General features: G+C 48.7%; 2 protein-coding genes across 14 annotated transcripts in view; one reads left to right on the top strand and one right to left on the bottom strand.

Annotated features, from left to right (window-relative positions):
* Positions 1-3,307, top strand: part of MAP7D3 (MAP7 domain containing 3) — a 50,025-nt gene extending 46,718 nt beyond the window's left edge. For 6 of the 10 annotated variants that reach the window (XM_014963090.1, XM_014963087.1, XM_014963089.1 and 3 more), the window contains one exon: positions 234-1,836. In XM_014963090.1, coding sequence (XP_014818576.1) covers positions 234-543 — 310 coding nt within the window. In that variant the 3' untranslated portion in view covers positions 544-1,836. Of the gene's footprint in view, positions 1-233; positions 1,838-1,870 lie in introns of those variants that run through there. The other 4 variants (XM_014963084.1, XM_014963081.1, XM_014963082.1 and 1 more) reach the window with 3 other exon arrangements.
* Positions 3,308-3,994: 687 nt separating this feature from the next.
* Positions 3,995-21,837, bottom strand: part of FHL1 (four and a half LIM domains 1) — a 34,189-nt gene continuing 16,346 nt past the window's right edge. The window contains exons 1-6 of one of the 4 annotated variants that reach the window (XM_014963091.1): positions 17,266-17,400; positions 8,954-9,138; positions 8,050-8,227; positions 6,751-6,920; positions 5,981-6,167; positions 3,995-4,969 (exon numbers count right to left, since the gene is read on the bottom strand). In XM_014963091.1, the coding sequence (XP_014818577.1) occupies positions 4,812-4,969; positions 5,981-6,167; positions 6,751-6,920; positions 8,050-8,227; positions 8,954-9,138; positions 17,266-17,287 (900 nt within the window). In that variant the 5' untranslated portion in view covers positions 17,288-17,400 and the 3' untranslated portion in view covers positions 3,995-4,811. Of the gene's footprint in view, positions 4,970-5,980; positions 6,168-6,750; positions 6,921-8,049; positions 8,228-8,953; positions 9,139-13,703; positions 13,924-17,265; positions 17,401-21,837 lie in introns of those variants that run through there. The other 3 variants (XM_014963092.1, XM_014963093.1, XM_014963094.1) reach the window with 3 other exon arrangements.

The following is a 21,837-nucleotide window of genomic DNA, read 5'->3' as shown; positions in this document are numbered from 1 at the left end:
TCAAATTTCTGGAGCCAGACCTTACCCAAGAGCTATTCCTATAGTAAAAACTGAGTGTGTGTTGGTGAGTGGTTCTTCCCCATTGGCTCTTGGAGAGGAGATCCCGTGTGGCAGTTGGAGGAACTTCAGTGCTTTGCAAAGTATGCAGACTGCTAATTGGCTCTCCTGTAATGAATCTAAAGGTTAAACATCCAGAAATTCTCTAATACAAGTATCCATTCTGGTTTTTCTAGCTATCCTGCAAAAGAAATGGTTATGGGTGACTCGGTAGAGCTGGGTGTTAATGAAGCTGATCATACAATTGGACTTACTCAGAATCTCAATGGAAAATCCAGTTTGTGGACTTTTGAGGAGTTGATTGACGTTGGAGTACATTCCAAGTCAACCAAGCTGAGCTCGGACAGCATCTCTGCTGGTAACTGTCATCAAAACTTGAATGATGCTGCTACCATACCTTCTAGTCCCCAATTGGCTTTTGAGGAAGATGGTGCAGTGAATTCATTGACCAAACCTATAGATGCTTCATCAGGTAATCCGAGCTGATTTCCCTGTCTGTCTCTTCCTCTGGCTAGCTAATTAACTTTCTTGCATTTTACTCTCCTTGCCTTAAGTTCAGCTTCTTATTTTCAGGGTACTTTTCCCAATGTGTAGACCAGAGGGAAAGCTCTTTCTTTAGTGCTTGTAACTTGTGTCCTGTCAAAAGGAGTCACCCACTTGGTGCCTCTTGAGGGACTTGGTCTTGACAGCAGCCAAGGCCCAACATTCAGGCTCTTCCAAAGACACAGCTGGGCCCCTGTGAAGCTCCTGTATCTCCTACTCAGGCCTATCTGTTGTATTTTTAGGCTTCTTCTAAGATGTCTTAAATGGCCCACGTTACTTTTGAAGATACTAACAGTCTAAAAGGTGTCTGATGTAACTCTACAGACAAGACCTTTGCGCTCCTAGTCATGTTCTCTAGCTTTTTGATGCTGGCCTGCATGGTCTTACAAGGTCTCTTCAGGCTCTGGCAAGGTATTAGCTGTCCTCTCTACTTACGTCTTTCACTTCACTGAGAAGGGGTAACACCAACTTTAAATTCCACAGACAGTTGTGTTATATTTTGGGAGGAGTAATAAAGCTGCATAGCCAATTTTCTGAATTTTCTGAAAGAATTGGGGGTGAGTCTGAAGCCACATGTCCCTGAGAAGCCAGATGCTGATCATATGGCACAGTGTGTCAGAGAGGCCTCAGCAAGGGAGTTTACATAAAAGCTAGTTTATGTAAAACTCACCTTCTCTGGTGTGGGAGCGGAACCCCAAATGGATGTACTCACAGCAGGAGATCTCTGTCCGTGAGATAAATGACTGCGTGAACAGTTGAAAGGAACGCTAGTGGAAAAACCAAGACTTTCTACCCACTTTTTCTTTAAATGATGTGTAGCACTTTTTTTTTTTTTAATTAAAGTGTAGCACTTTTCTGGACTGAATTGTTTCCTGAGTCTCCTCTGTCACTCTGCGTCTTGTGAATTTTAGTCCCACGGACATAGCCTTATTGAGCTGTTCCTTGGGCTGTGGGAAAAGTGATGTGATACTGCTGATGGCATTTTGTTCTGATCAAAAACTTTTTAGTGAAGACAGTGTTGCCTTTTAATTTTGAACACAAAAATGTTTAGACATTAAGAATTATCTACATGACTTTGAAAACGAATATATATATATTAACTAATATATATATTAAAAAAAGGAGCTACTGTGCTGATTCTGGACCATAAGTAACCGAGCGGCTCTGTGCTCACTCCCTGGATGTAGACTCTGATGGTGATAGTAGAGGTATGTGGAATAACACACAGTTACCATGGTTAAATGTTTTCTTCTCTTTGCTCTTTGGACAGAACTGTGAACCCTAGAGACCTGGAAATAATCTGATTGCACTTCAGTAATCCAGTTTTATCAAGTACCGAAGGCCTTGTTTTGAAAAGCTGCTTGTTTACCTTTATCCATCTTCAAGTTTGCAAAAAAAACCACAACCAACCACCAGGGGAGGGATGACAAACTTCTAGATTTGCACCTTGAAACATTTCAGGGAAACTATTGTGCTGATGTTCCTTTTCTGTTTGTTTAGCTGATTATTAGATGAGATTTCCTTGTTCAAATATTACTTTTTTCACTTTTACAGTAACCTGTTTGAGTCTTTTTTTTTTTTTTATATATATCAGTAGTGCGTACAGCAATGTGCTATGGGAGGCTCCCCAGTCAGTTACTGGCCAGGCTTTGCCTTATCCTAAAAAATGGCACTCGATGAAATAAAAGACTCATTGGGTGTGTGTTAAAGCTGAGCTCCCTTTGTGATGTTCCAGAACAGCGCTGTCACTTGTTGGTTCATGTGCTATTTAAAAATGGAAAATTGAATATCTTTGATTTCGAATGAGAAGAAAAATTCCTTATTTTTCTATTGTGAAAATATTGATGGTTTCAAAATGCGGTATTGTACCATCGCTAATGTGTTTTAATCTATTGGAAAACATCAAAGTGTTTTACAGCATATGCACTAATAGACGACAGGACTGTTGAGTACCTAGATACGTCTGTCACCCTGTGCTTTAACATGTCATGCTTTTAAATATGTTTTCCTTTTGAATTACTTATTTATCTACACTCATGGAAGTATTATTTTATTGTGTACATAACAGTATTAGACCACTGAAGTCATGTTTTGTTCATGTTAATTATTCTGTGTTCCTGTTGTAGCTTTATAACCGTGGCTGCGTATATATTTCCCTTCCCCTAAAGCCTGCAGTAAGTCATCTATTTAACCTAAACTTGCCTGCTTTTTACAGCATGAGGAGATTAACTAAGCATCTTCTGAAAATTGCTACTACTAAAAGTAATAAAGCAGCCTCCTTCTTAAGTATCCTGTAACAGATCCCACGGTAAAGAATAGCCGTCCCGAATCCTGCTGTCAACTGTTGGCCGATACTTCAGTTCAATCCCGTTGCCCAAAGGGCAGCTGGGGCTTCAGTGGTTTTGCTGGGACTAAACCTGTTCTTTTCCTCAACAGCACAGTTACAACAGGAAACCCTCAGCCTTCTGACTCACTGTTTGCTCTTCAGAATACGGTAGAACTGTTTTAGACTTTAGAGCAGTGCCTTAGGTAAAAGGAAGAATGTATTTTTGTATGATAGCTATTTCCTCCTGGCAGAGACAATCACTCTAACAAAAGAGATGCTGGTATTTTTTTTTTCCTGTGCTGATACTATTTGTTGAATGCTCTGTTACAGCTCTGTGTAAATATGTGCACACTGTTAAATAAACTTTGCAGTTGAACAAGGCTTTATTTCTGTAAGGCTAAACGTCACCTTACTGGGCATCCCCACACCCCACTAACCGCTCCTCTCTGCGCATTCCCAAAACCAGCAGCCTCTTTGGCATTGATTTGTGGTGTTGGGGAGGTATTTGTACTAACACCTTCACTTGGGCTGTGTCTATACGTGCTGATGACGTGTTCCTAATTAATTCTTTAACTTGCTTTTCACCTTCTCCTTTCCCTTTTCCTTGTAGCCCTGGCATCTTTATGTTCTAAGGGTGAGTCTGGGGGTGCTCCGTGGCCACAGCAGAGCAGTGACTGTCAGGAATACAGCAAGATGCTGCCTTATGTTTTTCTTGTGAGGATTCTTTGTTTCCATTTCATTGACCAGGAAAGACTGGAGCACCAGCCAGTATCAACTAACCTGAAACGAGCATTCCAGTTGCTGAAGGGTAGTGGTAGATCTGGGTATGGCCAGTGGTTGTTTTCCAAAGGCCTTTTTCATGCAGGCTGTTCTTGGCAGACAGTCCTGGTGTCAGTTTTATATTAAAAATAAATAGTTTACGGAAATTGTTGCTTTGGTCCTCGGCTGTCTAAGGGCACTGTGGCAGAACAGGTGACTCTGCTGGTTTATCAGAGAGATTTCAGGAGTTGAGCTCTAAGAGGTGTCAATGGTGGAAGGTGGCAAAATGAAACAACAGTTTTCCAAGACTGCAGGATTCCAAGCAGGCACTAGTCTCATTTTTATTAAATCATAAAACATACACTGTGACGATAGGAGAGCTATCATTGTCTGAGCTTTTTTTTTAAGGCACTTCTAAATGCATGTGCATTTTGGTGTTGTTGAAAGATTTGCTTCTTGTTAATGGATTAATAATTGTATGCAGACAGCCTCATTTAAACAATGATGTAAAAAAAGCTCATGAGCAAAACTTTAGGGCAAACCATGCAGAAATCAAGATTAAAACACCCTTATGGAAACTCAACTAAAGCCTAAATTGTACTGCCAAGACATTGTTATATGTAAGATGAAGCCATTCCATACATTTGCTGCAATTTGGTGTGGTGGAGGGTAAAAAAGGTATATATGGTTGTGCTGCTGTTAATGGTGTGATGTGTGTAACATTACCTGCACTTGTAAAGCATAATAATGGATCTCTCTGATCCCAGGTGCAGTCTAGCCTTGTCAGACCTACTTCATTTAAGTGCTGAGTTTAAAACTAGCTTTGTTCTAGTTTAAGCTACATGCAGGTTATGTAGTACGTGGATCTCTAATGCTGAATCTGTCTTTCAAGCCTTTACACTAAGGGTTACTTGGAAGCCAAGTTAACTTTTTGCAAGGCTACATGCTTTTGTACTGCAGGAGTTTCAAAAGCCACACCCATTTATGCTGAGGCTACTTTAGTTTTTATACTAAAATGGAAAAAAAAAAGTTAAAATTCTTAACATGCAAAAACCTGCTCCTTTACCAGGACTGTTTTGGAAAGCAGGGCTCTAAAATCCATTTTACAGCAGTTGCTGTCTGCTCCTTACAGTCGTTTGGGACACTCGGCACAGTAAATTTTTCCATTATGGCAAACAAAGCGCTTGTTGGCCAGGCCGCGGGCACACTTTGTGCATTTGAAACAATAATCGTGCCAGGATTCATCTTCGTAGTTAACCACACTGGTTCCTCTTCCAAATCCTGCTAGGAGAGAACACAATTATAGGACGGCGATAGTAGCTTTTCCCATGGGTGGGTTATCCCATCAAACAGCACATCTCCATCTTCCTGCCTTCTCTGCTGCTGTAGCCTTGCAGACCCAATCTGTGTGCCTAAAATCCCAGCCATAATGGCAATTAAACCATGCTGGTTGCTGCTGGGTATTACTGCTCTTAGAGAAACAGGCAGCTCAGCATAAGGCCTGTGGGGCTTGTCTCTGTAATAAGCTTTTTCCCTGTGGATCCTTTCTCTAGGAAATAGTCAACCTGAAGGAAGGATCAAAATGGAAGCAAGGACAGGTCAGGCTGAACACGCCACAGGGTTGTTACAGGCTCAGCTCCATGCTCTAAAATGCAGAATGGAAGGCAAGTCTCACAGGACTGATGGGATAGTGCCCAGTTTTGGGGCTGAGCTTTCTGAGCCAGTAACTGCGATGTGTAAAATACATCAGAAGTGAAGCAATTGTCACTTTGGGGCAATACAACACTGCTCTCTTTAGACTTAAGGTTCCCAAACTAAGATATAGGTAGAAACATAGTTGGGGAGGTTTTGAAGGAGGTAGATTTGAGGCATGGAAAGGGTGAAGAGCTCAGTTACTAACTCAGGGTCTATCCAGCAAGAGCACGCGGTTTACAGTTAAATCAGATGGAAATTGTTGGGATTGGGTTTGGGATACTAGACCTGATTCTGCCATGGAACATAAGTTCCATCTAAACATGAGGAGGAACTTCTTTGCTGTGAGGGTGGCAGAGCCCTGGCAGAGGCTGCCCAGGGAGGTGGTGGAGTCTCCTTCTCTGGAGATGTTCAAAACCTGCCTGGACACGTTCCTGTGCAACCTGCTGTGGGTGGACCTTCTCTGGCAGGACTGGATGATCTCCAGAGGTCCCTTCTAACCCCATGTGATTCTGTGGTGCCCTCTGAGCCTCATGGTTTTGGGGATCCCTTGCTCTGACCTGAAGCACCCTTTGCATCCAAGCTGCATTTAATCCAACGTACCTGTGATGGGGTTCTTGCAGCCAGCGCACTTCTTGGCCACACACTCCTTGTAGCATTCCACACAGTAAAACTCATCCTCTACAGCTGTGAAGCGCTTCCCCCCCAGTTGCTTCTTGCAGTTGGAGCAGATGAAACACTCAGAATGCCAGGGCTGTTCCTGGTAAGTGAGGCCTCCAGAAGTGATGGGCTGTAGGAGGAAAGGAGCAGAGCTGCTGTTCAGAAGCAGTAGGGAGGAAGAGGCGGTGCAGGTGTGGGGTGTAGGAGGGGAAAGCTTTCTCATAGAGAAGATGTCTTGAAAGTCTTCATTAAAATTAAATAGCACACCACCACTTGAGCTCCTATAGCCTGAAATCCTACATGCCTGGAGCTTTGATAATAGTTTTACCTGCAGTGACTCTGCAATCCTACACTAATCAGTTGCAAAAGTTGTGAAGCAGCTGTTTTACAAACCATTGTTTTACTGCTTGAATACACAATACCTACTAGAGAGCTTAAACGGTCCCCAGACCAAGTCCAAGGCTGGTGCCCACCTGGTTTCAGCAGAGTTGCCATCAGATAATGCTACAGCCCCTCCTCACATGCCGTAATGTGCAAGAACAATTAGTATGCTCATATCATTCATTACACCACCAGCTGCTTCCAGGAAAGAACACAAGCACTGGTACAGCTCCAGTGTGATCTCTCTGCTGGTTCACTCCTCATTTCCATATGAGGGGTGAGGGCTAGCTCTGGCCACTGCCTGTGCCAGTGGAAGGACTGGAAGGACTTACATTCTTGCACTTAGCACAGGTCTTGGCAAACTTATGCTCATGGCAGGAGACACAGTAGAAGTCATCACCCTTGGGGAAGAAACTCCCAGATCCAATCACTTGCTTGCACTGGCTGCAGGTGAAGCAGTCCTTGTGCCAGACCATCTTCTTATACTCAACATTTTGGTCTCCTGCAACAGACAGAAATAACTCGTTAGGTGGGATTTCAGGCTTGTGACAAACTCCCCACCCTGTGGCAATTGAAGGCAAGACCTGTCCTGCCTCTGCCTGGTGCTTCAGTTGTAACGTGGACAAGGGATGAGCTGTTAATTTCCATATGTGACTTTAGCCAGGGCATTCTAGATTTCTTTCAAATAGTTGTCAGACAGGTGCCTGAGCCCCTCTGAAAAGACCACCTTGATTTATGGAGCAAAGCTTTTCGTGGAATAGGATGCCCGTGAGCCAGCAATGTGCCCTGGTGGCCAAGAAGGCCAATGGCACCCTGGGGGGCATCAGGAAGGGGGAGGAAGGTCATCCTGCCCCTCTGCTCTGCCCTGGGGAGGCCCCATCTGGAGCAGTGGGGCCAGTTCTGGGCTCCCCAGTTCCAGAAGGAGAGGGAACTGCTGGAGAGGGGACAGCAAAGGGCTCCAAAGATGATGAGGGGCCTGGAGCATCTCTCTGATGAGGAGAGGCTGAGGGACTTGGGTCTGTTTAGTCTGGAGAAGAGAAGACTGAGGGGGGATCTGATCAACACCTATAAATACTTAGAGGGTGGGTGTCAGGAGGATGGGGCCAGTCTTTTTTCAGTGGTGCCCAGGGACAGGACAAGAGGGAATGGACACAAACTTGCACATAGGAAGTTCCACCTGAGGAGGAACTTCTTTGCTGTGAGGGTGGCAGAGCCCTGGCAGAGGCTGCCCAGGGAGGTGGTGGAGTCTCCTTCTCTGGAGACATTCAAAATCCGCCCGGACACGTTCCTGTGGGACCTGCTCTGGGTGGACCTGCTCTGACAGGGGGTTGGACTAGATGATCTCCAGAGGTCCCTTCCAACCCCATGGGATTCTGTGATTCATAGAAATGGTTCAAGACTAACTATGAGGGTGAACTCTCCCCATGAGGGTTACCTGCAAAGCAGCCTTTCAACGCTGGAATAAAAGGAACAGGTGAGAGTAACAGTCACAATCTGCCCCGTTTTCTGGTGCTCCAGCCTCCCACTGTGATGCCTGTGCCCCTTACTGCAGCCTCCACAGCGTGATAAACACCACGGCTTCGCCCTAAAGCAAAACCTGGCAGTTGCACCCCCATCACTGGGACCAGTACCTGCTATAATGGGCTTGAAGCAGCCCTTACACCTGGGAGCATCCTCCTTGGCGGTGCAGTCACTGCACCAAACCTTGTTGTTCTCCCGGAGCATGAAGGGCTCGTTGACCAAGGAGGTATAGCACTTGAAGCAGCGGAAACAGTTGTCATGCCAGTAACGGTTCTTGAAATGCAGCTCCTGGAACAAAACGGAAACGGAGTGAACAATAAGCCCTTCTCTCCTGCTGAGCAGTCCTAAAACCAAGCTACTGCCTCCTCAGCCTTGGCAGTAAACGATGGATTTGTTAGTCCCTAAGCATGTCTGCCTTCTGTGGCCGGAGGAGCAGCTCATCTGCAAGCAGTTAAGCAGAGGACATTTAGCCAAACTCACTGACACTGTCACATTCACTGGCAACTTTCAGGGCAGCAGCAGATACTTCAAACCAACACCTTTGAGATTTGAAGCAGCAAGTGTGGGCTGCTTCAGGTGGGAAGTTCTCTCTAGTTCAGGCGTACCTTATTACTGCCATAAACACAAAGCATTAAACATTTGATAAACTGACAAAAAAAAATCCACCAGACTCTAGTTCTTCCTAGGGCTTTGCCCAGAAGATGAGTTTCCTGGAAGTCCTGTGAAGGCTGGATCACCTACAGCACTCTCTGCAGGACAGTTCAGCACCTGCAGCAGTTCCTGTGGCTCAGTCTAGATCCCGACATTATCTTCTGGGCCAAAGCAGCCCATCATGAGCCTCCTTACCACAGCGTCCCGGAGCCCCTGGCTCTGTGCCCATGGAGCACATGGCCCACCAGCCAGAGGACTCCAAAGAACTTGTATCCACACAGATGCTCATAAACAGACCGGAGCCAGGAGGGTTATCAGCATCCACCTGCCTTCTCATCACCCATTGAACTGCTGGACCCTCACCTTGGAGTCAGCCCCGATGGGTTTCTTGCACTCAGTGCAGGTGTTGGCACAGAACTTCTCAAAGCACTTGACGCAGCAGTGGCGGCCCTCCTTCTGCACATACTTCTTCCCATGGAGCGCATCACGGCAGTAGTGGCAGTCAAAGCGCTCTGACATGGTGCCCACAGTGTAACTGCCAGGCCCTCCTGCAAGAGGGGAGAGGATGAAGTTACAGCCTGGATAACAGCTCCAGCTTCTTTCTCTATGCAAGCAAGAAATATCAGGAAAATGGCTCAGCAATGAGCATGTGGTGGTGTCACGCTCTTCGAGGGGCTGCTGGTAGAGAAAGCTGCTTCCCTGCCAGCACTGTTAGGGCAATATGAAGGCAGGCTGAGAGAATTGGGGGGTTCAGCCTGGAGAAGAGAAGGCTCCAGGGAGACCTTAGAGCCCCTTCCAGTCCCTAAAGGGGCTCCAGGAGAGATGGGGAGGGACTCTGGATCAGGGAGGGGAGCCACAGGATGACCGGGAGGGGTTTGACACTGAAAGAGGGGAGATTGAGATGAGATGTGGGGAAGAACTTGTTTGGTGTGAGGGTGGTGAGAGCCTGGCCCAGGTTGCCCAGAGAAGCTGTGGCTGCCCCATCCCTGGAGGGGTTCAAGGCCAGGGTGGAGGGGGCTTGGAGCAACCTGGTCTGGTGGGAGGGGTCCCTGCCCAGGGCAGGGGGTGGCACTGGATGGGCTTTAAGGACCCTTCTAACCCAAACCACTCTATGATTCTATGATAATTTTTCTGTCTGGCAGCTCAGCGGTTTATAAAACACAACAGCTCTCTACCAACTGCTCTGGCATTTCCCAGATGTCTCCAGCTTTGCCTTTAGGGTCTAGGCTCAGCTAACAAACCATCACAGTCGGGAAGGATGGGTGCAGAAGACAACCTGGGTTTGGTCATCACAGTCACAATACTCATACACCTTCTAAAGGAGGCAGCTTGGGTGTCCTTTCCCAGGTCACAAATTGCCATTAGAACACAGACAAATACCGTGAAGTCTCAGTAAAATGTGAGCTGTGGTGTAAGGGGGTGTGGGCCGACTCCTGGTTGTGCTGTGGAGGGGCCACCCTGCCTTCTGGAAGCTCTGTTCTTGCCCCTGAACTTTAGCATAAGCAACGCATTAGTAACACATATTTTCAGTTCCCTTAATAGCCATCCAAGATACGAACGCTAGATTTCTGCTGACAGAGAGGCAGGATGGGCTCTGGCCAAGCACAAAACCACAGCTCTCTGGGGTCCGTCCCGCTGCGAGTGTGGCCCTGCGAGCTTTGCTCGCTCCAGGAGCACAACTGCTGGCCAGGAGAGCAGAGCACCAGCCCATCCCCATCGCCTTCCTAAGAGGAAGGACACCAGGCTGTTTTATTTACATATTTCATGTCAAGCAAGAATCACGATAGCTAATCACTCACTGAGAGCCACTTAGTCTCTTATGGCCAGCCCCGCCGCAGCCTTGGTGAGGTCCTGGCAGAGGCTCGGCATAATTTCTGTGCAGAAATCGCTGCCAACCACAAGCAGAGCAGAACAGTTCCCAGCTGCAGCCCCCAGCCCGCTGCAGCCCTCCAAGGCCTTTTGTGCTGGGTACTTGTGCAGCTTCCAGCGGCCTCTCTCCGGGCTTTCACATATAAAGTCATAAGGAAAAACACAAGAGAAGATCATCCTATGTGAAAAGAAACTTCTTCAGTTCATGCCAGCAGGGCTCTGCTAAGGCGTGAAACTCCACCATGGCCAGGGAGCCAGAACCTCAGTGGGCGTGGAGGCTCTTGACCAGTGGATTTTCCACTTTGGCCAGAGGTGCAGGCTCACACTTTCCCCGCAGACACCCGCCCCCAGCCTGCACACCTGGTCTTGGCCTCCCAGACCACCTCTGCTAAAGCTCCTTCCATTTCCCTGATGCCCATCCTCAGCGGAAGCCGGCAACGCTCCCACGCAGGGGCTGCAAAAGCTCGGGGCCCATGGTAGTACCAGACACCCAGCTCCATCACTGCCTGTGCCACTCATGCCCCCGCAGCCCCCCAGCATCACAAAGCCCTGTCTCCCTTACACAGCCAACAGCCTGGGGGACAGCCTTGAGCTTTCTTCACCATCAGCCACTGGATGGGAGAGAGGCCTGGCAAGAGGCAATTTAATTATTCTTTTACAGGTAGAGTTGTAGCACCAGTGTGGAGCAGGAAAGGGAGAAGGACGTGGTCAGTGGTATAAATTGCTGCTGCTTTTTCCTGCTGTGAGGTAGAAGGGGCCATTAGGACCTCCATCACATAGCCTCACCTTGGACCACCCCACCAAGCCCTGGAGTTTAGGGGCTGCTTTGCTGCCTGCTCCTGATGGAGCTCAGTGACATAACAGCTACCCATTCCAGCCCCAGCACAGAACTGGAACAGGGCTTGTGGTTTTTGGGGTGTAGAGAAGTCACGCTGTTCCTGGTTGGGTCAGTGGGACCCCATGGGGCTCACCTGTGGCTGCAAGATGCTGCATGGGAAGAAGTTTTTCTACTGTGAGGGTGGTGAGAGCCTGGCCCAGGTTGCCCAGAGCAGCTGTGGCTGCCCCATCCCTGGAGGGGTTCAAGGCCAGGTTGGAGGGGGCTTGGAGCAACCTGGTCTGGTGGGAGGTGTCCCTGCCCAGGGCAGGGGGTGGCACTGGGTGGGCTTTAAGGTCCTTTCCAACCTAAAACGTTCTGATTCATAGACTCTATGGCTGCCATGTTGTTATGGCATGAGGACCTGTTCACAGTTTTTTATTGGACACGTGCCCACCCTCATAACTCTAGATTTACTATCAACTGCCTGTCAGCACGAGAAATCCCCCCACTGGCATGGGAGCCCCCAGGCCGGAGGGATGGCTGCTGCCACCATTCTGAGGAGCAGCAGTGCAAGTTCACCTTGCCAGATGAGCACACATCAAACACAACAGGGTACAGCCCTGCCCCACAAGCCCAGGCACCCCCCCGCAAGAAGTAGCTGCTGCCTTCAGCGTCTTCTTCTGCCTCACTCTGGGGTCAGGGAACTGCTGGGTGATGGCAGCAGAAGATGCTGTGGGCACTGGTGATAAAGGAGCTGATTGTTTCCATTACCATCTGCACACCAAGGAGGGACTGGAACAGAACACAGGAGAGGGGACTCACACTACTACTTTGTGGATTTTAAAATCCGAGAGTCACCTCACTGCCTCCTCTTTACACCCGTTTGATAACTTCAGACCTGAATGAGTTAGAGCATTTCTCTCCCAGAAAGCAAGTCCTGGAGAGAAGCATCACACAGGGAGGCTGCAGCAGAGGTGGGGACCAGGTTCACACCCTTCTGCTAAAACTTAAAGAAGCTGGAGGCCCAGCTGGTAGGAATTGCACTCTGTAGGGACCAAGAGGGAAACGCCACCTTGCCAAGGTCAAAAGACGGCCATGTCCTGCTGACAACCATGCCAAGGGTAGTGTTTGTACCAGTTCAAGTAAATGAAACAAATAAACAGCTGGGGAACGTGGAAACTATGTGAGCCACGGCCAGCTCTGCAGAGCTTTATCGAGCAAGTGAGTTTAATTTAGAAGAAATGCAGTTGCACACAGTCCAGGGCAAATGGTATTGAAACATTTCTGATCTCAGGTTTAGGGTTGCTTTCAACCAGAACACGTAATTGTGAATATATGGCTCAGGGAGTAACATAATCCCGTGTTCCCATGTAACGCATCATGTGCTAATGTGAGATGGACATTTATCACAGCAGCTCTGGAGGTCCGCAGACAATTAACAGTGGGCGGTACATGCTGACGTGCCAGCTTCTGCCTACCTTGGCCACCTCATGGACCAAAAAACCCTTCTCATAGATAGATAAGGACGTGAATTTGTTTCCAGCTGCTCGAGGAGCTTTTTGCCCTCAGCAATATCACCCCTGATCTCGAGCTTGGACGGGCACCTCTGTCCTGCAGTGAAGATGTACTGGCCAGGTTGTCCCAGCTGGCTGCTCATGGTCTCTGCTCACCTGTGCCCTGCTGAGAGCCCACATCAGCCAGACCCTCTCCTACAACCCTCCCACAGGAGCCTCAAAAGCTGCCGGCCCATGGCAGAACAGGGCCCCGCACTGGTAGTGGCTGTGCTGGGACCACCGGATCATTTTCCCAGAGTGGAGCAAAAATCCAGGAGACTTCAAAACTCTGCTGCTCTGGAGAAGAAACATTTAGCCTCTTACTGCTGCTCCTCTAAGCAGTCCAGTCTCCCCTCCTTGAAGGTAGACAGAAAAGGTATTTGTTGTGCTCTGTGAAAAAATACATCTTCTAGACCCTGGTGGGCAGCAGATCATGGCTTTGGAGGCTTTTATCTCCTTAATAACCCCTGTTCGCCCTTCACCACATCCCCACAGTTTAACTTTCCAGAGCTTCCAAGTACATTCACCCTGGCCTGTCTTTGTTGCCTTGAAAATAGGCAAGTCAAGAAACTAAAGATCCATGGAAAGACCACGATTCTTCCTTGCTCTTCTTTGGGGCTTTTATTATAGTGCAGGCTCCATACCTTCCCCACACAAGCTGTGGGGCAGCTGCTGAGCACATGGGGGGGACTCACTCCAGTGGTACAGCCATGCTCGAGCAACACAAGACTCTGTGCTCAGGGTAAGCACTCATCAGACGAACCACTACAGCCCTAAGTGCTTCATTTCACAGTGGAGTGCTTAAAACAACAGCAAGTACATGCAGGTGTTTTAGCCTGGAAGTTATTTGAATGCAGAGTGTCTTTGGCTGTACCTTTGTACCAGACTGCAGTTTCTCCGAGGTGGCAGCCCAGTGAAGTGTCTCCTGTTCAACCCCCTGAGGGGTTGAACACTGATCCAAACCTCATTTCACCTTGACTCTGGGGCCACAGAAGGGGATTTAGGAAACAGAGGAAAAGTATGGACAGCCTGGAACTCTTCTCTGGCCCAGGCTGATGTCCGTACACAGAGGATGTTCTCCTGGAGGGAAGCAGCTGAGAAGAGAGAGCACAGGCTGTTGGGGAGAGGGGTAAATGGAGTATGTGCCCATCCTTAAATATCCTAGAGGACCCTCAATAAAAATAAGAGCTCCAGAAAAAGCCAGAAATACTTCCAGAAACTAACACCCCTCTCCCACCAGCACTGGCAGGGCACTATCTAAATGTAGCTCCCTGATGGATTTGGCTACAGCAGGAGGGCAGTTGGCCAGACCAGTGGCCTTCTCGAGTATCAGGGTATTTGGCACGAAGACCCATTGGAATTCAACCTCCCAGTTCATTTACCTGAACCACAGAGGTGCCAGTTAACCACTTGTCCACAAAGAGCATCTCCTGCTTTTCAAAAACAGCCCTTGGACAGCCCTGCCTTCCATCTTTCAGAGAAAGATCTCAAATGTTGGGACTCCACCAGCTTCCATGCACCTCAAGTCATGCTGCCACCATGCTGCGGAGCAGTCACAGGGCTGCCCCAGCTAGTGGTCACAATCAGGGCTATAATATATGAGCACCCTGCCACATGGAAAGTTTCAGGATGGAAAGGAGGGTACAGACCTACGAAGTGCTGCCCCACAAAAGCTATTGGACCAACACAACACCATGCCTCTCCTGTCAGTTCTTGTCTCCCATGGCCCCTGAGCTGGTTCCTCCCAGTTCAGACAACCACAACTCAGTACCATGGTGGTTTGTGCAACAAAAGAAACCGAATCACTCTGCAAAGGGAGCTGAAACAGAGCTGTAAAGCAGAGCACTTAGCACAGGATATATGTTAATGTCTCTGGGGAATATGTTCAAATGTGATAAACCAGCAAGGAAGAACTTGAAGTGTGGTCTCTAAAAACAACCAGGGAAAATGTACTTAAGCCTTACGGACTATTCTGACACTTAGGAAACAAGATGAGGCTGAAGGTGTTAACCCACCTGCCCTACGTGTCGCTGCAAACTCTATGGCGATACGGAAGGAAAGCAGCAATTGTTTTTTGACTCTCCATCAGTTTTATTTTTCTCAGCAGACTGTGTACACACAGCCCCCACACCGCCAGGCCTGGCTATATCTGCCTGTTCCAGCTCAGAACCTGGCATCCCCTGCTCTGTCACCTGAGTTGCTATTCTCAGCTTTTCTCTATGCATGGTTTGCTATAAATACATGGGAATACCCTTAAAAGAAGGGTCCCGTTAATATGAAATGCAAAGGGACCCTCAGGACTACACCTCAAGGTCACTGGCACACTGCCCTGGACAACAAGGAAAGAAAGCAAGCAATCACTTGGAGGTCTTTTTTGCTGGGAGGGCTGGCAGTGACGAGTGGAGAGCTGTGCTCTCCTGTTGCCAGGCTGGGGCACGTGCGAGCCTTACACTCTATAATTCAAAAATTGGTCTGTTGATAAAATGGAAGCTTCTTTATTTAGAACAAGAACAGCTCCAAGTTCCTCAAGCAGTTGCCAAAAACATTCCCTATGGTCCTATCAACACCATGTCTGAGCACATCCCAATCATTACTAAACCTTCACAGTTCCCCAGGGAATCAAGGATGTGCTGTTAAATAAACACTGCTCCAGCCCTGCAAAAACCTCCCCAGGGTTTGCTTTTGCTCTTAATACAGAGCTCAGCTAAAGCTAATGAGGCTCTGTTAGCACAGCACCACTGCCTATGGTAACGCTGAGTGCTTAGACCGAGTTTAAGCAGTGAAGTCCAAATCTTTCAAAACAAACCAAATCAGCCAAAGCAGAAAAAAAAAAGTCCTGCTCAGTAACTAACTCACTCTGTGCCAGCCTTGAGTTTTGGCCTTTTGAGATGCCTCATTTACGTTTCCAGCTATGCACGTATCTGCCCCCACCTTAGTAGCAGGATGCTCTTCTCACACCCGGGTGCCCCTGAGAGCTAAACGTGAGGCTTTCTCCTGCGGCAGGGAATTCACCCCCCTGCAGCTGCCCCGCAGAGCCGGGTTCCCCGCTGGGTGTGGAAGCGGATGCCATGCTATAACTTGCTGGTGGCAGTGCTCCAACTGCAGCATCTGCTCAAAGTCACTGCAGCATTTTATATTACAGCACAACGTCAAATCCGTGGGTCCTCGCCCCAGAGCACACCTCCTTGGGGAAGACAAGAAAGAAAAGAAAGATACAGCTGGGAGTATAATGAAAGGATGCTACAGCATCGCTCAGTCTCGTGGGCTGGGGTTAAAAAATAAATGTCTTCTTAGATTTTAAGCGAATGGATTGCGCTTTTTAAACACCTTGGAGATGTTTAAAAATGATGCCACAGAAGTTGGTTTTTAGGCAGACAGGTACGTTGCACAGTGTGTGTCTGCATCACATGAATAAATCCTAAGGAGTTATATGCCATGCAAGAAGCCTCATCGTCATGCTCTGCCCTGGGAGGCCAAGCGTGATGTTGAATGTCACACTGTGACTTTCCTCCCCAGTTCTGAGGAAGCTTGATGTTCCTAACAGTCTCATGAGCACCACTGTCCTCTGGCTCCCAGTGTGTGGCAGCTCAGTGTGACACCCACAGAAGCTGTGTCCCAAGCTTAACTCCCCCTTCCCAAGCATGTCCACCCCTTGGGCTAGGTCTTGTCAAGAAATGCAATGGCACTGCCATTGTACCTTGCGGTGTGGGGCTGTTAATACATGCTGGACTCGCACACAAACAGCTTCTAAGAATTGGATAAGCCTTTAAAAATCCCAAAGAGCTTGCAATTGCCCGTAATTGGAGGGCTGGAGGAGCTTAGTGACAGATGGGAAGGCACAACACATCTGTGTGCCATGGGGGACATGCAAAACGTGCTCCCCAGATTCCTGTCGGTATTAATGTGAAGGAAAAGTTATTATTTCCCTGTCACTGGTGAGGGTCAGCTCGTTTGACCTACAAGGCAAACGCAGAGAAGATGGAGTGAAAACCAGCTGCCCACCAGAGCAGAGCAAACCATCTGGGTTTACATGCTGGGCTTCAGCACGCTCCCCTCTGTGGTCCTGGCAGCAACTGCCACAACAAGCTCCCCTGCAAGGAAAAGCAGCACCTCCCATTTTCATCTAGTCTTCCTCAAAAAATGGCTGAGCCCCAGCCCTCCAACAGCAGCAAATACAAAAGTACTGGACAGCCAATCCATTTCACAGAAACAGATGAGGCCACCGCCGCCGTGCTCCCAGCACCAGTCCCACACAACTGGTGATAAGCCCATTTGCCACCATTAGTTACAGCTGCAGATTGCTGAGGCTCGAGGCTGCCTTCAAAAGAGTTGTTTTGCTGGTGCAGGAGCCTGTTAGCAAAACCCTCCTCCCGATTTACCAGGCATCGCACATGCAGGGCTTCTCCCACAACACCCCCACAGCGCGTCAGCTTTACCTGTGTGCCTGTGGAAAGCCATGATTAGCAGCCCAGAGCCACCAGCAGCCCCTCGGATAACGGAGTTCACAGCCTCTTAGACGATTAGGAGCTGCCCCGTTTGATAACATACATTTAAACGGAGGCTATTAATACGGACGGGACTCCTACCAGATGTCCACTCCCCTCCCCAGAGATCACAACCTTAATCCCCCTTGAAAATTCTTACCATTTTAGGTGATCTGAGGGAGAAGAATAGGATCCAGAGACCTCTAGGTCTCTGTAGGCAACATGTAAATACCTGCCTGGCTACTCAGCACCCAAATTAGTTCCAAAGGCAGAGTGTGCCTCAGGAACTTGACCCCATGCTAGTACTATTTGGCCTTGGCTTTAGAGCTAGATTGTGTCTCATAACAGTCCTGAGCTAAATTACAGACCCGATGTTAATTCGGCACTGCTGTTGCTGAAGGGAAGAGGTGGGTCACAGCCCCATGGGGGCTGAAGCGGCTGTGGTCCCAGGAACCAGCAAGGGGTTGTCCCCTGGATGTAGGGCCCATAAATGCCATGGGTTATATCCCTGGGGACACAGCTGAGAGCCTGCAGAAGTAATAGAAGATACCTTCATGGGGGAGGTTAGGCTTGCCTTCAACATGAGTGTCACATCAAAGTTTGACTGCCAGTAAAACTATTGTACCTGGTTCTCCTGCAGTTTTTATACTAAGGAAGCTCAAGGCATCAACTGTTGAAAGCGAGCAAGCTCCTGAACAGCAACTCTTAGAAAGCTTGGTTTTGTGATTATGGGGCTTCTCAAACATCTAACAGTATGGCTGAGCCCATTCCCCTGCACGTGGGTTATAGAGAGCACTGGCTCATGTCTCTGTCGTCCTCACTCAGGTGTCCACAGAGCTCCTGGAAGACCCCCAGCTCCATGGTTCCAACTGACCTATTTCCACCCAAGTCACGACAGGGAGCGGAGGGAGCTCTGGAGCTCTGGTTCAGGGCTCACTCCCACAGGGATGTGCAGGCTATACAGCCCCATGGCCATGCTTGCTCCGGGTCATGCAGTTGGTGGCAGCACACGTTCAGGGCCAGCAGCCAGGGACGCCCAGCTGCTAATCCTGCCTTGACACTGACTCACTGCATGGCCGTGGGAAAGTCATTTAACCTCCCTGACAGCCACTGGGAAGAGCCAATGTTTATCATTCCTTCCACAGAGCCCATCGTGGTGGTGTCTGGCCTCTGAATAACAATCAGTACGGAATCATAGAATGGTTAAAGTTGGAAGGGACCTTAAAGATCATCCAGTACCAAAATCCCCCCTGCCCTGGGCAGGGACACCCCCCATCAGACCAGGTTGGTCCAAGCCCCCTCCAACCTGGCCTTGAACCCCTCCAGGGATGGGGCAGCCACAGCTTCTCTGGGCAACCTGGGCCAGGCTCTCATCACCCTCACAGCAAAGAATTTCTTCCCCAGATCTCATCTCAATCTCCCTTCTCTCAGTTTAAAACTGTTACCCCTTGTCCTATCACTACACACTCTGATAAAGAGTCCTGAACATCTTCAGCCCCAGTGGCTACAGCCAGGAACATCTCTGCTTCTCACTTGCAGAGGTCCCAAGAGCTCCTCAATCACCCACACACAGCAGGGAATGCACAGCCTCCGGCACCAGGCTCAGTCACCCCCTGGGCATTCACACCCATCTTAGGGCTCCCAGGTACAAGGTCAGCACCTCAGCAGCATCGCAACATCTCCAAATTTCCTACATGGCCTGGAAAAGGCCACGCTAGAGAGCATGCCATCCCAAAAGAGCACAGCATAGATCCACTTGTGTAGCAGATTGAGGCTGGGAAACACAGTAAAACACTAGCACACTGAAACACTTTGGCTAGGAAGAACCCAGTGTTATTCTGCCCCAGCTCCTCTATAAACTCAATCAAATTGTTTGCATAACTCAGATGGTAACAGGAACCCTAACAACCGGTATTTTCCTGTGCTAATCTTGCTGCACGCAGTGTAATATTTACAGACATGAGTTCATTTTTGGCAACGTGCATAGAGTTTGCACCGTTAACCATTCTCATTCCTTTCTAGTTCCCCACACAAAGCGCTGGCACCTCCTGCTCAGGCAGTCATTTCCTACTTTCCCCCGGAACACACTCCTATTAGAAACAGTAACCTTCCCTCCCCATCCCAAAAGGCAGAACAATATTGCTGTGCAATGTCAGCAGCTGCCACGTCCCACCCCAGAGGCAACTGCAGTTCAGCAGCGGTTCGACAGCATCGCAGAGGCATGGGGAGAGCAGGGATGGACATTTGGACATCAAAATATTTCACATGTACAAATGGATATGTGGTGTTTGCAGTGTGACAATAGGCATGGGCTGAAGGAGGTGGGAGAAGGAAAGCTTGGCCAAAAACCAGGAGGAAGACCCAGCCCTGCTCATGCCTGTGAAGCTTCACCATGAAGCTCCCCGGAGCAGCACTTCACGGCTCAGGTCACTCTGCAAGGTCTCCAGTGATTCCCCAGAGCAGTCTGCAATAAAAAGGCTGTTTTGTTTGAATTTGTGTCCTCCTGGGCCAGCGCAGCAGGGGCGGGCTGGGAAAACCACCCCTGCTGAGAGGGCAGGGCTGCTCTTGGTTTCTTGGCTGGCTTCAGCTATATGACCTTGGACAATTCCTGTCTCCTCCCCAGGCGCCTCTTGGTCCGCACAATCCCAGGTGATTAAACACATCAACAGTGCAAGGTATCACACAAGTGCCAAGAAGGGACACCATTTCCCTGTGCAACGTGTCAGGGAGCAGAAACCTCCAGGAAGGAGAGGGTGGCCCAGACAGGAGGTGTGCCAGCCCTGTCCGAGCCCTTCTCTGCTAGCCAGCACTATGCACCCACGGGTACCAGGGGAGAGAGAACTACAAACACGTCAATAAGCACACAACAGGGCATACAGGCTTGGGGTTTCGTGTTTTTAACATTAAACCTGTCCTGTAGGTTTTCAGGACTCCATGGAACTGGTCTGGACACACTGATCCCACCACACAGGTCTGACCGCAAAGCAGCATGGCTGGGGCATAGTGTCATCCACTTGGATAGACAAATGATTCACATTGTGGTTTCCAGAGTATTTTCTTGCCCTAACAATCCAGCCAGAAAAGGTCTGGGCGTCTCAGCTTGCTCACACATCCTGCTGTCACTCAACACACAGAGGGTCCTAAATAGAGCCAGTATGACCCAGGCATTGATAAGCTATTAGTCACCATCATCAAAGAAAGAAGCAGACAGCAGTAAATAGGAGCAGGAGGGGGGCACATGTCCACCTCTTCGGGTAAGGCTGTACCTTTTGCTTCCATACACATCACACAGTGAAGCTGCACAGAAAAGCACACCAGGCATTCATCGGGCTCCCCATAAAGCGAGAGTCCCGACAGTAGCACAGGACCAGCACGGTCCCCTCGGCCAGGGCTGCTCCAGGCAGCACCGGGATTTGCTCTTCACATCCAGGTTTGCTCCCACCCACCATGTGCACAAACACTTCCTTCTTCTCAACTAACAGCAATTTCAGGGATTTTTTTAAATTACCAATTTATCTTAGTTTGCATACAATGTATGTTCTCCCACAGCAGAAAACACTCCTTCTGCCTGATCTATTGCAGACATGAGTTAAACGTCCCTTTGTTCTTCCAAGGCAAAAACTAAACAAAATATGTTTCTAAAAACTTTATTATATATATATAAAATGTATATATGTATAAAAGACAGAGTTTGCAGGAAGCCAGCCAACAAAGCAGTTAAGAAGAGAGGGGACACAAGGAAGAACCCGCCTTTGCACTTGCAGCTGATCCACCAGTGGGATGAAGAAGGCAGCAGCCCCACTGCCACAGGAACGCCGGGCAGGTTTGGGATCCAGGACTGACTCCTAGGAGTCAGATCCAGCTCTCCAAGCACTCAGTATCCCATGCACTTTCTGGGAATTTTCCCCATTCTGCATCCCTGAAACATCCTGCAGGCACTGGAGTGAACACAAGACAGAGACACCCTGGTTCACACAAGATGTACCCACACCCAGAGCACAACCAGCCAGGCCACCCCTGCAGTGACAGAGGGGATGAACACTCCAGCCACAAGGCAAGCCCCATGCCCTTAGGCTACCAGCTCAAAGGGGATGGCAGCAAAGGAAGAGGGCAGTTCATGGCAAAGGCACACAGGATGTTTTCCTTTCTTCCATGCTGAACTCCAGCCTACAGCTGGGTGGGATCCGCGTGCTGAGCCTTTCAGTGCCAGGGAAAGCTTTTTGGACCAGCCATGGAGGTAGGGATACAGGAACTGGGAATAAATTTATAAAGAGGTCAGACACAGGCTGGATAATCCTCTATGAACTCAGATATAATGCAAATAGAAACAAAAAGAGGAAAAGAGGAAAAGATAAGAAGAGAGAAAAAAATAAGGATGAGGGTGTAATAACAGACAGGAAAGAGTGGTCCAGAGATAACGGAGCTGGAAATAAATAGCTGAAAAATAGCAAAACTGGGAAGACATCTAAGCAGGGTTTTTCCATCTGCCTCCACCCACAGGCTGGACTGTTTCCAGGACTATTC

This window comes from Calidris pugnax, unplaced genomic scaffold, assembly GCF_001431845.1.
Source record: "Calidris pugnax isolate Ruff unplaced genomic scaffold, ASM143184v1 scaffold294, whole genome shotgun sequence".
Classification (NCBI taxonomy): Eukaryota; Metazoa; Chordata; class Aves; order Charadriiformes; family Scolopacidae; genus Calidris; species Calidris pugnax.
The sequence above is the reverse complement of the archived record's forward strand: the minus strand, read 5'-3'. Positions and strand labels throughout refer to the sequence as shown.